The sequence below is a fragment of the Oratosquilla oratoria genome, chromosome 15 (genome assembly GCF_046742065.1).
Source record: "Oratosquilla oratoria isolate Oo_2021 chromosome 15, ASM4674206v1, whole genome shotgun sequence".
NCBI lineage: Eukaryota > Metazoa > Arthropoda > Malacostraca > Stomatopoda > Squillidae > Oratosquilla > Oratosquilla oratoria.
Genome location: NC_134791.1, coordinates 42,078,466 through 42,097,038, shown reverse-complemented (window position 1 = coordinate 42,097,038; position 18,573 = coordinate 42,078,466). Strand labels below are relative to the sequence as shown.

The window sequence follows — 18,573 nt, the reverse complement described above, 5'->3', positions numbered from 1 at the left end:
TATATAATAATCACTGTCATCATCCATGAGGAACAAAGATGAGAGGGGGTAGAAGCCCTTGGTATATAGACAGATCATCCAGTTTATTCATTACTTTGTTTTCTCCTTTCAGATTTTCATATGATTTTTTTCAATTGACCAACTTCTATTTCCTGAATTATATAGAATGATTTATGTCTTGCAACCTGTATTCATGTGATGTGACCAATATATTAATACACTGGAGTCTTGAAATTCAACAGGGTTAGGATGGTTTTCGAGGTGTCGAAATGCAAATTTTCAAAACACAAATCACTTACATATTAGCAGGCAAACTGTCTGCTAAGATGAAGGTGTCATGTTTTAAATAATTGTATTTCAATGCCTTGAAAACTGCCCTAACCTTGTTGAATTCTGAGATCCCATTTTATTCAGATTTCTAAACATCTATTTCTATATACTGAGAGATTTTTCCCCCTTACAAGGGAGATAGCCAAGTCAGAGGCATGTACCTATTCCCACCCATTTCACCCCTCCCATCTTAGCTCCTCATGGGTGATGGGTCATCCCTGCATCTGCCAACTGCCCTGGGTCAAACACAATGCAGCAAAACAGAGTACATTCACAGCAAGGCCACTTCACTTAATCATACATGATCAACATCCTCAGTTAAATCCTTGTAATTTGGGAGGGTGTACCACCATTTCTTCCTACTTACAACTTGGACATGATTTTCACTCATTTCATCACAATGGAAGCCCTCAAAACTCTATATGTTTTCTATCAATTATCTAAATAAAGGTGCATGTCAGTGTGCATTTGTTTTGAACCATGGTTTTCTGATTTCACATTTACCTAAAGTTCTGTTAGTTCTCATACCATGAATACATTCACTTTTATGTTTTTAAATAAGCTGCCATTTCACTTTTCCTTCACTGTATTCAAAACAGGTGTTTGATAAAGTGTGATAGGTATATCAATAATGTAGAGAGGAAGTAATGTGCAGGTAAAGCAGAGAGCCTGCATTGCAAAAAAGCTGTCTTGGAAGGTAGACCAGTGTTGGGATAGTTTGGGGACATGTCAAAAACAAATGAAAATAACTTGTGAAGAGTGGAAAACAGACATGGAACAATCACAAGGGAAAGACCTAGAATTATATGAACAGATTGTGTGAAAAGAGCTTTCAATAAATACATTATGTCATGAAAAGATCTTTGGATACATATGGTACATCAACTGAGTAGGAGAGTGCAAGAGATAGCAATGTGTGGGGAGATTGTGAGTGAATGAATGGATTATGTAACCCAAAGATGTGAGGTGGGAGGTCACCTTATTGTGATGCAATAATTATAAACTAACTTTGGCTTTCAAGCCTTGCAGCTAAGCTGTGCCTTGTTACATTGTATTTGACCTCAGCTGTGGGGCAGGAGCAGGTGACTCTCCTTCCCCAAGGTGATAGTAGTAGTGTGAAAGGGTCTTCTGGTGTGTGTGTGTGTATACTTTGACTTGGCCATCCCCTTTACAAGATGGGCCGCAACTCTGTGCTTGTTGTCTAGCCTAGGAATAATTTCTTACATTTATGTCAAGAAACTTAGATACTGGATAAACAAACCTCAAGACAGATAGGGCATTGAAAAATATCCTCAACTTGATCCTCATTACTCCTTCCTGGTGTTTCACTACTAGGATGACCTGCGGCTAGTTTTGTACCACGTTTAAACTTTTGAATGCAGTCTTTGAAATGTGATGTAAATATATCAGTAGGTACTACAAGTTTACAACACAAACAGAGTTTTTCTGATGGTGAGCTCAATGACTGTTCTAATTCTTTTAAGTCTTCTTGTAGATCAATATCATGTTCCTTGGCTGCTTCAAACTGAGATAAAATTTCAATGTCATCATCACTTTCTTTGTGTGTGCTACATTCTGTATCACAAGCTTCACTGAGAGTCACTTCATCTGTACAAATTTTAGTCTTGTGCTTCCCTTTATCTTTACTTTGACCATAAACTGGAACTTTATTCTTCCTGGGCCTTCCTCGTGCCTTTGATGGCCTAGAAGAATTTCGATCCTGTTTGGCTCTTTTGAGTACTGGAAGCCTGACAATAATAAGATAAAAATGAAAATATATGTACAATCATACATACAGACTCATACTGTTTCCAATGCAATTTCCAGAAGTATTGCATTCAATTCTATTTGTAAAATAATGGAGAAAATCATAGCAATTATTCTTTTCAATTTTTATTATAGTTCACATATCGACATAAAGGAGTACATACCAACTACCAATAATTTCCTTGAAAATTCAAATAAAATAAACATGTTATGCATACCTGAAAACAGTTCCTTCATCTTCAAAATCATCTGCAGCATCCAAGATACTAAAAGAGCCTCCCACTTTCCTCTTCTGGGCAGAAAGCTTAAGTCTGCTTCCACTCATATCCACAACATTAATGTTAGTAACACTACAAGCACATGATAAGTCTCATTTCTTCTTTCAAATCTTCTAGTATATACATACAGCTCCCTTAAGTTCACAGGCAGAATAATATCTGGCATAACATATTTATATAATCTATAAATTGCTCTAACATCACTTAAAAACACAATGATAATGCAGTGTCTTTTATGAATCAATCACCCTGGGTTGATGTATCTTCCTGTTCCCTCAATGATGAAGATTTAAAAGCAAAGCCTTCCATGATCAACAACTTTCTTGCTCTTTCCTCTTCGGTGGGTTGGAATAATTCCTTACGACTCTTCTTCTGGAACAGCTCCATACAGGGAATAAATCTGAAAAGATTAAATATTATGAAAAGTGGCTCTTATAGCATCAAAACTAAAGAGGTTCTGACTTCAATTAACCTATTCCATACATGTAGCACTTATCCTTTTATTATGACAGCCATCAGGCTATTCTATTTATCTCCATGGTATGCCCTATATACTGAAGGGGGTTGACTGAAATTGTAATATATTTCATGAATAAGGAATATGACATTATTCTCCTAGGCACCATGGTAATTCAAGAGTTCAATTTTATATACAGGTAGTCGTCGACTTACGACATATGCGACTTACGACTGATCGACTTTACGACCACCAGATGGTGCAATAATATCTAACATTTAATAGAGTAATAGAATTGCAATGTTATGCATGGCAGTGCAGTACATTACTCCGCACGCTGCGAGACGCGAGTACGATAGTTTTGACAGGCTGCCGGCAGCGTCAGCATCCCAGCCAGCTAAATATTCTTTCATTTTGTTTGAAGTAAAATGTTTCCTAATTTTGTATTGCATTTTGTATGTTTTGCAATTAATAAAATATAACAAACTTTTTATGCCTAGGCTAGTTTGTTGTCGATTACAATATGTTCGGTACAGTACTTAAACGAAAAGAATGTGTTTTGTTGAAATAAAAAAATCCTAATTTTGCCTATACATTTTGTATTTTCATGGTTTTGCAATTAATAAAACGTAACAGTATTTTTTTATGCCTAGTCTGTTTGTCGATGACCATGTTCTGTACACATTTGTATTTTTTATGTTTTGCGATTAATAAAATGTACAGTAAACTTTGTTTAAATAACTGCCTAGTCTGTTGTTCGATTCAACAATATTTTTGGTACAAGTAACGTAAAGAAAAGAATGTAATTTCGAAATATTTTTTTTTCCTAATTTGCTTTACAATGATTTTAAGGTAGAACCAACAAAAAAGTGTTGGGATAGTTGTAGGTCAAAGCAAATGAACAGGACCTTATTCAGTATGCGTAGCCAGGCTACGTTTTCCTACAAGAAAATGATAAAAAGATGATACTAAACAACGTAGTGTGAAAAGATTTCAATAATGCATTTATGTCCTAAAGAATGCATCGTTTGGATACAAATAATCAACTGAGTAAAATAATGCAAGAGATAACAATGTATTAAATATCATAGAGTCAAAGATGATAGGATTTTATTTCAATATGCTTAGGTGGGATACGTTTCCCAAAGAAAATCAGATGAAATTATAAAAAAGGTTAAAAATAGCAGCTAGTTCAAAGATGCTAAGATTATTATTTTGACTCAGTATGCTAAATATACAAGGTATACTATATATATATATTATATAAAAAGGGTAATATATACTGGTGTTATATATATAGACCGACTTGCTCCAGATCGACTTACGACCTGTCTGTCGGAACCGAACTCGGTCGTAAGTCGACGACGACTACCTGTATATATGTCAAGAATATTATACTGGATATATAAAACCTATATATATATATATATGTATGTATAATATATATATATATATATATATGTACAACGCTGAATGGGTCCCAGTGAATATATTTACATTTATCAACCACAATTCATTTTAATTCTAAGCCATCAACATTGAGAAACTCGAGGAGGCCATCATGTAGAAATTGAAATGTGGTATAGCCAAGGACTCAAACCTGCAGTAGCATGTGACAAGTCATTATCATTTGTCATGTGCTAGTGCAGGTTCGAGTCCTTGGCTGTACTACATTTCAATTTCTACATGTTGGCCTCCTCGAGTTTCTCGATGTTGATGGCTTAGAATTAAAGCGAATTGTGATTGATATATGGGTATATATATATTTTTTTTTGTAGAAGCATTGCATTTCCCAAATGTTGCACATCCCACATGTACATTTCTTCACACTTTCTATGTGGAATGAAATCTGTGGTTCTGCAAAAATATTTTAAGTAACATCTGCCTTAAGTTCCAACTGGGAACTTGCAGCTCCACAACAGCCAACAAAAATTCTCAAGCCTTCGTATAGATTTCTCCTGAAGGAAATATTCCACTATCAACTGTATTTTATTCACTTAGTTGTAATACAGGATGAACTCTATGCTTGTGGAGTTTCCTCTTTGTGCTTCCATCAGTCACGCTCTGCTTAAAATTTATGTTTTCTGACTAGACTATTTTTTTTTTCATATTCATGAATCAATGCATCTGCACAGAAAACTGTATTACTTAATATCCTTCAAATACCTTGCCTTTTCAATTTCTTTCCATATTCTCTGGTTTTTCTTCTGTCCTCTGCAAAGAAGTCTTCTTTGTTGATTATGACCACTCCTTTTATAGTTTTAACAACTGCAATATCACCTCTCTTTTGTTCTTTCTTTTAATATCAGCAATTACAGCTTAACTAGCCTTTCTTTATATTTTTTGTCAGCTAGGCTAGAAACCATCTTGGTTATTGCTCTTTATATTCTTGATACATTCATTTTAACCTTCCTATCTTCTTGCATTAAAAATAACATAATTCTGTAGATAAGAAAAAACACAGGACATATGGAGTGACAAAGTGACAATAAAAACAGCTTTCAACTAGGCACCTAGACACATACTATCCAAAAAGTTCATTTAAACAGATATTCATAAAAATAACAAGTAGTTAACCAATTTTATAGCAGGAAAACAAAATTTTTACACTGAATGACAATCCGATAAGAAATAATGGTCTCAAACTGTCAGGAAATAGATTTAATTGGGAAGAGGGTAGAAACAACTTCGCCAACTTGTAGTTAATGAATGGAATAAACTTCCTGTAGATGCAGTGCAATGTAGTCCAGTTCGAAGCTTTAAGACTCATTTAGATAAACATCTAAACAAGATGCTGTAATGACTGTCATTTATTTTATATTATTTGTTTATTTGTTTGCCATTATTTGTCTGTTTGTTTATCATTTGCTTGGTTTTCATTTATTATTATTTATCTGTCAATTTATTATTATTTACCTATACCTATGCATTTATCTATTCTATTTATTATTATTCATATTATATTTTTCATTTATTTATCATTATATATATGTATATATATATATATATATACAGTGGCCGCGAAAAGTTTGGGCGCAAAATTATAGGCGCCCCAACTTTCCCCTAAACTCAAAACATGCGAAAAATACAACTTTCCACCCAAACTTTTCGCTATTTTTCAATGCTAGCGTTTGTACCCGTATTTAGCCGAGACAATACACACTATTTGGCAACTCGACTTTAGGGACGCACTCGATGTCACATGGAGTCAGATTCTAAACATTTCTCACGGAGATAGAATTGCAATGTTATGCGGTGGTCCTCTGTTTTTGTGCCTTGATATCTCCGTAATGGGAAGTGGTAAAGAGCTGGAAAGAGACACAGTTGTTTACAATCATAACTCTCTATAAGGAGGGTTATAAGTGTAAAGATATTGCTACTTGTGTGGGAATTGGAGTGCGTCAGTGCAAAAGTGGACCAAGAAAATTTCGAGATGAAGAAAGTGACATCATTCGTACTCCAAAGCATCGCTCTGGTCGCCAAGGAAGATATCAAATCGTACTTCTACGGTTCTAACTGCCTCCTACGGTTATCAGGAGGCAGTTAGAACCGTAGAAGTACGATTTGATATCTTCCTTGGCCGACCAGAGCGATGCTTTGGAGTACGAATGATGTCACTTCCTTTGTCTCGAAATTTCTTGGTCCACTTTTGCACTTGACGCACTCCAATTCCCACACGAGTAGCAATATCTTTACACTTATAACCCTCCTTATAGAGGGTTATGATTGTAACAACTGTGTCTCTTTCCAGCTCTTTACCACTTCCCATTACGGAGATATCAAGGCACAAAAACAGAGACCACCACAAAAAAAAGACTACTCTCCGTGAGAGATGTTTAGAATCTGACTCCATGTGACATCGAGTGCGCCTAAACAGAGTTGCCAAATAGTGTGTATTGTCTCGGCTAAATACGGGTACAAATGCTAGCATTGAAAAATAGCGAAAAGTTTGGGTGGAAAGTTGTATTTTTCGCATGTTTTGAGTTTAGGGGAAAGTTGGGGCGCCTATAATTTTGCGCCCAAACTTTTCGCGGCTACTGTATATATATATATATATGTATATATACATTTACACTGAATGGTTCCCAGTGATCAATTAATATATTTTTTCAACCACAAATAACTTTTAATTCCATGCCATCGCAGTTGAGACTGAAGAATCGCTCGATGGAGGCATTCGTTGGAAATTGAAACGTGGACCAGCCGAGGATTCGAACCCAGCTAACCCACATTGGTTTAAGTCACTGTAACTTTGTTATGGGTTAGCTGGGTTCGAATCCTCGGCTCGTCCACGTTTCAATTTCCAACGAATGCCTCCATCGAGCGATTCTTCAGTCTCGACTGCGATGGCATGGAATTAAAAGTGATTTGTGGTTGAAAAAAGATATACCTGTGTATATGTATATATATATATATATATATATATATATATATGTGTATATATATATATATATAAAATATATATATATAAATATATATATGTACATATATATATATATATATATATATGTTGAGGAGAGAGGCCATCTTTTAGATTTATTTTTCATTTGACACTGTAACAATGGTGGATAAAGCAAAACCGAAAGCAAGGACAATCTCACTTATATCTTGTCCTTCTTCGTAACTTTTTATTACTTTTAATTTGCACTCCAATGTCAAGGTTATATGTTGCTTTTTCTTGAGAGGCTCCACAGAGGGTGATTATGATGCTAATGGGCACTTGGGAGGCATGACAAAAAGTATATAAGTTAAAAAAATGACAAGTAATGAAAACATGACAATAGTGGTGACTGGTGCAGACTGGGAATGAGTCTGTTAAGTCAGTTTATTTGAACAAAGTGAGAGTGTAGTTACTTTCCTCGCCATATGCAAGACTGGTTTGTGTGGTAAACTTGATTCTATACATTATCTTAATAAATTTTTCATCCTTCTTTTCATACCATCAAAGCATACATCTTTTTTGTAGTGAAAACTGTTCTCACTTTTTCTTTTTGTACCTTCAAGTCTTTGTATATGTGAGTTTCACATACTGTATAGGAGACTCCCTATAATTATGACTTACGTAATGCCAACTTATGGGGGTTTAATGTATATATGATTGGGGGATAGGTGTTAAAGGCAGTTAAGTGTTTTTACAAGAGTAGAGTTTGTGTTGGCATTGGAAATGGAGAGAATGGGTGGTTCATGGTGAAAGTGGGGCTGCATCATGTTGCCATGGCTGTTCAATGTGTACATCGATGGTGTTGTACGGGAGGTAAATGCAAGGATGAAGGGCAGGGGATTGAAGATGACTGGAGATGGTGGTGGGAAGTGGGAGGTGAGCCTGTTGTTGTATGCAGATGACTTTGTGGTTGTGGCAGGGTCTGAGGAGGGTCTATGGCAGTGATGGAGCTTGAGAAGGTACAATACTGTATGTGACAGTAGAAAGTTGAAGATAAATGTGGGTAAAAGTAAGGTGATGAGATGTACAAGGGGAGGGGGTGGCGACAAATTGGAAGTAAGTCTTAAAGGAGAGAGGCTGGAGGAAATAGATAATTTTAAGTATTTGGGGTCACATGTGGCAGGAAATGGAGGAGTGGGGGTGGGAGTAAACTGTAGAGTGATGGAAGCAAGTAAATGTCTTGGGGGCATTAAAAAGTGTCATGAGAAATAGATAACTGGGAATGAATGCTAAGAGAAGATTATATAAAGGGGTTACTATGCTTAATATACTGTATGGGGTGGAGCCTTGGAATTTCAGAAAGGCAGAAAGAAGTCTTTGAGATGTAGTGTCTGAGAAGTATGGTGGGGGGTTACAGAGTTGGATAGAGTGAAAAATGAGAAAGGAGAAGCCTTTGAGATGAAGTGTCTGAGAAGTATGGTGGGGGTTACAAGAATGGATAGAGTGAAAAATGAGGTGAAGAGGGGAGCAGGGGTAAGAAGGGAGCTGGCAGATAGGGCTGATGAAAGATTATTGGGATGGTTTAGGCACATGGAAAGAATGAGTGAAGAAAGATTTACAAAAAGTGTGGAAAGCAGAGGTGGATGAAGTGAACTTGAGGAGACAACCGAGGATGAGATGGATGGATGGTGAAAAAGGAGCTTTGAGCAACAGGGAAATATCTGTTGAGTAGGGGAGAAAGGATACGTGGAAAGAGGTTGTGTATGGATATTTTGATAAAGATCTGTCTTCTATTTTCCACATGAGGGGACGAGGAGGGGGGTCACTATGTAAATGAAGTGGCCCTGTTATGGGTGTACTGTGTCTTGCTGCATTGTTTCTGACCCTGGCAGTGGGCAGGTGACAAGGATGACCCTTGATCTATGAGGAGCTAAGATGACAGTGAAAAAAAGGGTGGGGATGAGAGTGAGATGAACAGGAGTGGGTGTGTGCCTTGGCTGGCTACTTCCCTTAAAGGGGAGAAAAGTCACTTTGTATAGAAAGATATCTCCAGCAGAGTTGATTTTAAAGGGGAAAGGAAACATCACTGGGTACAGGAAGGGGAATGCACTGATCAATCCCTTGCCCTGGTCTGTCTTGCAGAAGTCCTGCAACCTTCATGTAATTGTTAACAGCCTCATGTTGGGACCATAGGTCACTCAGGGAAGGTGTACTGTTGTCTAGGGACTATTAGTGTAGTATGAAGCACTGTAGTATGAGGTGTTCTGTGTCCTCTCTGTGGTGGTTGTATCTGGGGCCGTTTGAATCTATGGCTAGGCTTATTCTGTTTTTATACTGTTTTCATGCTGGATGGTGTCCTGAGCACAGTATGGCTCTTATAAGGTGTGGGATTTTTTTTTTTTTTTTTTTTTTTTTGTTTTTCCCTATGGGCCTTATATCTAGAGATTGTTTGTTTTAGAGTATTGAAGTTTGGTGGTCAGTGTGTCTTGAAGGAGGAAGAATGGAAGGGGTGTTTGTTTAGATAAATTCTGGAATGTGTATGGGGTGTGTTTTTTTGTTGTTTGAGGATATTTTATGTGGTACAGGTGGTAAGTTCTTATAAATGTTTGTATAGCATGCTGCAGGTGTAGTTTTTTCATTGTGTTGTGTTGGTGGTGCTTATGAAATGTATGAAGGGTGTGTGCTATCTAAGATTCTGGTTCAGCAACTGGGTGTTTCCTATGTGTGTTTTCTAAATATTGGTGGAGAGCATATTTTGGTTTCCCCTTCTTCTGTATTCTTTCTTCTTCTTCTTCCTTCATTTCTTTCTTCTTCTTTCCCTTTGGTTTCTTCTGCAAAATGCAAGGTGTACAAACAGTCGAGTGGTTGTTGGTTTTAAAAAAAAAAAAAATAAAAAAAAAAACCCTATACACAGTACTTTTTGAGGTGGGTATCTTCTATTTCATTCCATTTTAATCATCTACCTGGGAGATAGGGTGGATGAAAGAGTATTAGGATGGTTTGGACACATGGAAAGAATGAGTGAAGAAAGACTAGTAAAGGAGGTATGGAAGGCAGATGTGGAGGGAGTGAACATGAGGGGACGTCCTAGGATGAGATGGATGGATGGGGTGAAGGGGGCTTTGGGGAAGAGGGGGATGTCGGTTGGGGAGGGACGGGAGAGGACAGAAGACAGGGGTGAATGGAGAATGGTTGTATATGGAAAATGTTTGTGTATAAGCATGAGGTTGGATTGTGACGGGTGAATGGGGGTGAGGTAGTGTTGTGGTGAGCAAAAATTTTGAAAACAAGCATCCAAATGCCCAATAGGGATTTATCCCCGTCCCTCCCACCCCTTCATTCCTATCTCCTTTCCTTTTCTCATTCCTTTCTTTCTCCTATCTCCTCATTTTCTGCTGTCCTTCCTCTTCTCCTCACACCCTTCTTTCTCTATTTTCTCGTTCACTTTCCTTTTTATCTTCATTTCTTTCTCCCTCTCTATCTTCCATTTATCCCCATCTTCCATTTTCTCCTTCCAATCTTTTCGTTTTCTTTCACCTTTCCTTACTTATTCCCTTCTTTTTCCCCCTTATTCATTTCTCTCCTCTATCTTTCTTCTTCTTTCTCCACCGTCCCACCACTTCCCCCGCTCCTTGATATGGGGGTATGGGGATGGGGGTTGGGTGGTGGTATGGTGGGGGGGACGGAGAGGGGGGGGGTGGGGGGGAGGGTGGCGGGGGAGGGAGGGGTGGTCAAAAAAAACGCCCAAAAAGTACAAAACGAATTTGATGGAACGTAGCGGTCGGGCGGCCCTTGCTGTGGATAGCTGTGTGTCCTGCTGCGGAGTACGTGCTTTCCTCGGCCTCGGCGGTGCTGCTGGCGGAGGGCTGTGCGGGGGCGGCGGGGGGCGCTAAGCTGGCTTCTGACACTCAGGGCGGATGGACAGGGTGCAAAGGGGTGGTTGTGTGGCCCGTACAACTCTAGGATTGGTAACAAAAGACTGGGAGTGTGAGGGAGGGTGGAGGGGTTGAAAGTGTTTTCCGGGATGAAAAAATGTGGGAGTGTTTTTGTGCCTTGTTTGCCTATGTATGGTCCTTTTTTTTTGAGCTACCCCCCCCCCTGTAGGGGGAGAAGGAGCCTTGGTATAATTATGTACCTATTTAACAATATATATTTTCATACCCCATAATTAAAAGTTCTATTTGTAGTCATCCCCACCACAAACCTAACCTCCAAAACAAAAAAAAACGAATCAAAATATTAACAAAATAATCCCACAACCTCCATTTCTGCCTTGACTTTTCATAAAAGGAATGTACTAGTGGAGGATTTTTCATAAAATCTCTCACATCTAATTCCATCAATTTAGAATTTATAACACAAAGAAAAACAAAAAACCATATGGTGGGGCAAGAATTTCTTTCCTTTTAACTACAGACCCCACCCACCACACATCATGATAAAAAAGTGACATAGAGGTAAATTACAAAGTTCAAGAGGGAAACAAAGCAAACGTAGGGAACAAGTTGTAGTACTATAAAATAAAACACATCATAATTCATTCTCTTGATGAGTACATTTACAAACATTTTGAACTCTTAATGTATATGAATAATCTGTGGCTCTGGTCTGTAGGGAAATCTCAAAACAGCCCTTAATGTACTGGTTGCATATTACAACACTGTATGGGGCACAGACTTGGAATGTAAGGGAGGCAGAAAGGAGGAGTTTCAATATGTTTTCGATGAAGTGTTTAACCTCTTCCATACGATGATGCCTATGTAGGGGTCATGAGGCATAAGTGGGTAATGAGGATACCAGCATTGGCATCTTGATTATACTTATTTTGTGGTTGTAGCTGAGTGACCCCTGCATTCTATGAACAGGCTTGATCACGTTTTCTGTGTATTACTCGGAGTGAAAGGGAACGAGTAAATCAGCAGTGATTTTATATTTTATAATACAAGTATTGTGATGCATCATTGATATCATCCAGGCAGCATCCAATAATGGTTGTAAGAGCAGAATCTGACTTGTATTGAAAGAGCAGAAAAGGTAAAAGGGGCAGATGGACAGAATCTTAAGTAGAGGAGGAGGGATGAGGTGGTAAAGGGAAGAATGGCCGGCGATATGCTATAGAAGCTGATTGAATGTGGAAGAGAATAGGGGAGGGATTGGTGGTGGGAGTGGCAGGCACATAAACTAAAGAAAAATGATGGAATAGAGAGGAAAATGGAGGAAGAAAATAAGAAAAAGATGAGGTGCAAGTAGCTCTGAAAATGATAGATAACAGCGATACAGTAATGGTGGACCTGGCCTAGTGAAGTTGTTCACAATGCGTGTCTAACAGAAGGGTAGGAGTGTCGGAGGACTGGCCTGTATAGTTCCACTTTACAAGAGAAAAGGGGAACAATAATGGTGATTGTAGTAGTCTTCTGGGGATCACTTTCCCTTGAAAGTAGTTGGGAAGGCTTATGCGGAGGGTATTTAATTGAAAGGAATAGGAAAGGTACAGGTGGAGTAACTGGTGAGGAAAAACAGTGTGGGTTTTAGGAAGAGATATGGGGTTTGCATGGATCAAGATGTTTTTTTTTTTTTTGGTAAGATAGATATACGAGAAAGCTTTAGGAAAAGGTAAGGATGTGTTTTGGGTTTTTATGGATTTGGAATGGGATGAAGGGAGCAATGAACAAGAGGGGAATGTCTGTTGAAGAAGGAAGGGAGCAGGCAGGAGATAGGAATGAATGGAGAATGTGTATGGATGATGTCTCCTTAATAATAAGTTGAAGATATTAAATTGTTTCCGCCTTTCAATGTAGTTACCTTGTCTTTGTTGTTTAGTATATCATCATTGAAGTGTGTGTAATTTGAATTTCAATTTTTTGTAGGTGTGTATTCTTAGCACTCCTCATTTCGAATTTAGGGATGTTATGGTGCGGGCATGAAAATGCACACCTTAAAAGACAAGCATTGGAATGATATTTTGACACAGCTTGAAAGGATTTCTCCCCATCTTCTCCTTTTTGGCATGAGAGGACGGAGAGAGTAGGGGGTCGCAAATTAAGTGAAGCGGCCTTGCTGTGGTTGTACTGTCTCTTGCTGCATTGTATTTGACCCCGGGCAGTCGGTGGATGCAGGGATGACCTGTCATCTAAGAGGAGCTGAGATGGGAGGGGTGGAGGGGATGGTGGGAGTGAAATGGGTGGGAATAGGTATGTGCCTCTGAATTGGCTACCTCCCTTGTAAAGGGGAAAAAAGCTCTCAGTATATAGATAGATTGATAAGGAGAGAAATGAGGAAGTGAGGCTAAGAGCAGGGGCTGAAAGAAAATTGGTAGATCAGGTTGATCAAAGAATTCTGGGATAGTTTGGGCACACAGAAAGAATGAGTAAAGAAAAAATAGCAAAAAAAGTGTGGAAGGCACAAATGGATGGAGTGAACTTGAAGGGAAGACTGAGAATGGGGTGGATGGGGTGAAGAGGGCCTTGGGTACAAGCGTAATATCTGTCAAGAATGAAAGGAGAGTGCAATGGATAGGTGTGTCGAGAGTGATTGTAAACGGATGATACACTGACATGACCCAAAGCTTCTTATCTACTCTGTAAAATGAGGGAGGAGGGCCACCATATAATGAAGTAGTGAGGATAAATCAGCTTTGGGTGGTAGACTCTGCTGTGGACATGCTGTATTTTATTGCATTGCTTCTGACCCAGGCAGTGGGGTGGGGACAGGGATGGTCCTTTATCCACAAAAAGCTAAGAGAAAAGGGACAACAAATGGTGTCTGATGGGTGTGGGATGGATGACAGGTGGATGTATAATTTTGCTGGCCACCTTCTTTATAAGAGGAAGAAAAGGCTTTTTGATACATATATATATATATATATATATATATATATATATATATATATATATATATATATATATATATATATATATATATATATATGTGTGTGTGTTTGTGTGTGCATATCTATCATTTTGGTAAAATATCTGCCAAAGTCCTTCACTTATCAGATGTCAATGTTTTATACTGTGATTCATGCAAATCTAATATTAATTTCTACTGCAAATCACAATTTATTTTTTGTGCCCTCTCCCCAAAGTTGATGGAAAAATTAGCAAATGTCGGTAGAATTAACACCACTACTGGTGTTAGTAATTTATTCTGTCATGTTTAGCACCAGCAGGAGCAAATTATGTTGCTGTAAAACATAACTAATTCCTAAAATACTATAAAACACATGCTTTCCTTTTCTCTCTGCAATCGTTATTTATGTGGATGACCAGGGGAATCTGCATATATTATTTACATTACATGGTATCTTTTTAGAAGTGCACACCTCCATGATATAACAATAGAAAATTAAATACTGATTTTGTCAATTCTAATACATCAATGCAATTTATGTTTTTCTTGGTGGAAATCAATAATAAAAAAAAATTCCTAAAAGCAAATACTCTACCTAACAGAACTGCAATGATAGGTTTCAGACACCATCTGTCCAGTCCTGTCAATGTCAGTTTGACAACAGTGCTGACGTTGTGTACCAGGTGTTCTCCTCCAAGTGATATCACCACACTACACATTTTTAAAACAGTGCTACAGTCTCACTTTCATGCTTTTCTTCAAGCTATGAAATTCCTCTACACCCTAGAGTGCAGACGCAGATTTTTTAGTGTCAGATGTATTGACCTCTGGAACTCTGTCTGATGATGCTGTTAGCTGTGACTCAATTACATCTTTCAAAAAACACCTTCACATACAGTTGGGCCAAACACTCTTTCAATATGTTGATTAATCATTACCCAGATATTCATTCCTAGCTGTCTACTTTCTGTGCACATGGCACACAACTCAGCCTTTTACCCTGTACTTTTCTGTCCTGATGTATAGTATACTGAACAAGGGCTGGCATGCCAGCATGATGTGGGCTATCCCTGTATACCTGAAGCTTATCTCTCTCGAGCAATATGCTGGTCTAGAATGGGGTAGCCAACCAGGTGAGTAAACCAGGTGAGTACACCCTGCAGTCCAATCCAATGCCAAAACCAACCGTCAACATCCTTGACGACAACAACGACCCTGATGACCTTTAGAATTACAAGTACAGCATTACTAAATACAGATTAGGTTAGGTAGGTTAGATAAGATGAATTTATCATACTTTAATTTCTTTGACCTCCACATCTATCAAAACAAAGATGGCGTCTCAAACAGTCGTTGCGGCTCTGTTCATTAATGTATCACTTTTAACAACTTTTTCTTTTATTAATTTCTGCCAAGAACAACATATTATGTTTATGTATTATAATTTATAAAAATTAATGCATAATTCCTATTGCTATATTGCATAATGTGCACTTTAAAAAAATTCCGAATTAGGTTAGGTAAAGCTAAAGTTTGATTATGTTAGGTACAATTGTGATATTCTCCACCGCAGCCCCTGCCAGGAGAAAAAAAAAAAAAAAAGCGCTACTGACGTTACTAATAATTTGCAGTACTTATATATAGGGTTCAAAATACTCAGAATGATAATATCTATCCAACAATATAGATATGAATTGAATCTATGAATTGGCAAATAATTTTATATTTATCCAAAATTGATATTAATATTTAGGCCTAGCCCTAGGACACTCAAGTCTGGCATTATTACCTGGGGATTTCGAAATTACACAACTAATAATTTGAAGAGCACAATCATAAAAACTCACTTCCACAAATATAGACATGTATACATTTACTTTTTATAGTAACATAGTTCATACGTACTGAAGTCCAAGTAAAATTAGGGCACTTCCTCCAATAATTCCGAGAGCACCGTAGTGCCTAAACTTCTGTGCTGCAGTTCCTTTTAGACGTCTGTTATAGTATGGGTCACCTGATGCCATATCTTTATCAGATTTGGCTGGTTCCTACTGATATTTCTGGCAACTACAATCGAATAGCATTTGCAGGTAATAATAGTCAAAGTAGCCTTACTACATCCCGCTCTTATTAACCCGCTTAATTCAAACAAGTAAACATACGACAGTTTAGAGGACTTACTAAAACAGTGCAATACACTTGTACATAAGAAATGAATGAAAATTAAAAACAAATAAAGAAACCAATAAACTAATAAATTAATAAATTGTCCATATGTTACAGCTTATGTTAGCGTCTTTATCGAGATGTAAATTATTAATTGTCTTACATGCGAGAGAGAGAGAGAGAGAGAGAGAGAAACGTTCTTACTGCGATAGTCATTTCGGCAGAGGTATGCATTTTCATCGTCACTCCTGGTAAAAATAATATTCTTCACGTTTTCTGACGATCCCATGCAAAATGAAAAAAAAAAAAAAAAAAAATATATATATATATATATATGTGTATATATATATATATATAAATATATATATATATATATATATATGTATGTATATATATATGCGTAAATAACCACTAGGAAAAGTAAACTAACGAAGCAGAGCAGAGCAGAGCGCTTCGTTGTATCTGCACTGAAGATGTAATTACACGAAAGCGCTCTGCTTCGTTAGTTTACTTTTCCTAGTGGTTATTTACGCATTTGTGAACACACGCTCCTAGTGTTTTTATTGCATATATATATATATATATATATATATATATATATATATGTATATATATATATATATATATATATATATATATATATATAATAAAATAAAATCAGCCATCCTGAGTCCACTGCTGAACCAAGGCCTCCTTCATAGCATTCCATGAATCATGCAACCGTGCCATCCTCTGCCACGTCACTCCTCAAACTCCTCGATCTCGTCTCTCCACTTCCTGTCTGGTCTCCCTCTTCCACGCTTCCTATCTCGCGGCGTCCACTCAGTAACACACTTGCTCCATCGCTCATCAGTCGTTCGCACCAACTTACCTGCCCAATTCCACTTCCTCTCTTTTACTGTCTCTATAATATCTTTCACTCTATTCTGCTCTCTCACCCAACTTGCTCTCTTTCGGTCTTTCAGTGTTATTACCAACATTGATCTCTCTATTCTCCACTGTGCATTCCTTAGCTTTGTTTCCATCGCCCTCGTCAGCTTCCAAGTCTCACACCCGTAGATTATTGCTGGGAGAATGCATTGATTGTAAACTTTACGCTTCAAACATAAAGGCAGAGAGTCTCTCAGGATTTTATTATACTTACCAAACACTTTCCAACCAATTGTAATGCGTCTTTTTATTTGATTATTATGACCTTTCGTCACTTTCACCATCTGGCCTAAATAATTATACTCTTCAACTTCCTCAAGACTCTCATCATCAATTACAATCTCTTTGCTTTGAACTTTCGTGTTGAGCATTACTTTGGTTTTACTCTTATTAGTTTTTAAACCTACTTTGAGACTTTCCTTGTTTAGATCGCTCAGCATATCTAGCAAGTCTTCTGCTCTTTCTGAAATAAGAATGATGTCACCCGCAAATCTTAGGTGATTCAAATATTCGCCATTAATCTTCAAACCTTTCTTTTCCCGACTCAACCTTCTAAAAATATTTTCTAAACAAGCTGTAAATAGATTGGGTGAAATTGTATCGCCTTCCCGTACACCTTTCTCGATCTTGATCATTTCTGTATCTTTATGTAGTCGAACTATAGCGGTACCTTTCGCATAAATCTTTTATAAAACTCTTACGATCTGTTCGTTTGTACCCTGTTTGCGTAGCGAGTTTAGTACTGCTATTTGTTCTACCGAGTCAAAGGCCTTCTTGTAATCTACAAAAGCTAAACACAGAGGTATATTGTATTCTGTCGTTTTCTCGATTAGTTGGTTTTTCGCCTGCAAATGGTCTAGTTTAATATCCGTTTCTAAAGCCTGCCTGTTCTCTCGGTTGATTTCCATCTAAAACTTGACATAGTCTATTTGTAAAGATCTTGGAGAATAGTTTATATACGTTTGATAGCAAGCTTATCGGTCGATAGTTACTAAAGTCCTTCTGGTCTCCTTTTTTAAGAAGCAAAATCACTATAGCATTGCACCACGCATCAGGAACGCTTTCTTGACGTAAGCACTGGGTGTACAACTGAGCTAATTTAACATGAACTATTTCACCTGCGTCTTTCAACAGATCTATTGATATACTATCTTCCCTGATGCTTTTCCACGTTCCATAGTTTTTAGAGCAAATTCTACTTCTTCCTTTGTAATCTCTGGTACACTACTAACGTCTATACATGAATTTACTGACTCAGCTACGGTTTTCGACGAGTAAAGCTCTTGGTAAAATTCTTCTACTCTTTTTACCATTCTCTCTCTCTCTCTCTCTCTCTCTCTCTCTCTCTCTCTCTCTCTCTCTCTCTCTCTCTCTCTCTCTCTCTCTCTCTCTCTCTCTCTCTCTCTCTCTCTCTC

General features: G+C 37.7%; 1 protein-coding gene across 3 annotated transcripts in view; it reads right to left on the bottom strand.

Annotated features, from left to right (window-relative positions):
• Positions 1-16,346, bottom strand: part of mus312 (mutagen-sensitive 312) — a 94,482-nt gene extending 78,136 nt beyond the window's left edge. The window contains exons 1-3 of one of the 3 annotated variants that reach the window (XM_076198830.1): positions 15,968-16,346; positions 2,316-2,775; positions 1,592-2,078 (exon numbers count right to left, since the gene is read on the bottom strand). In XM_076198830.1, the coding sequence (XP_076054945.1) occupies positions 1,592-2,078; positions 2,316-2,422 (594 nt within the window). In that variant the 5' untranslated portion in view covers positions 2,423-2,775; positions 15,968-16,346. The remainder of the gene's footprint in view (positions 1-1,591; positions 2,079-2,315; positions 2,776-15,967) is intronic. The other 2 variants (XM_076198831.1, XM_076198829.1) reach the window with 2 other exon arrangements.
• Between the last annotated feature and the right edge of the window lie 2,227 nt (positions 16,347-18,573).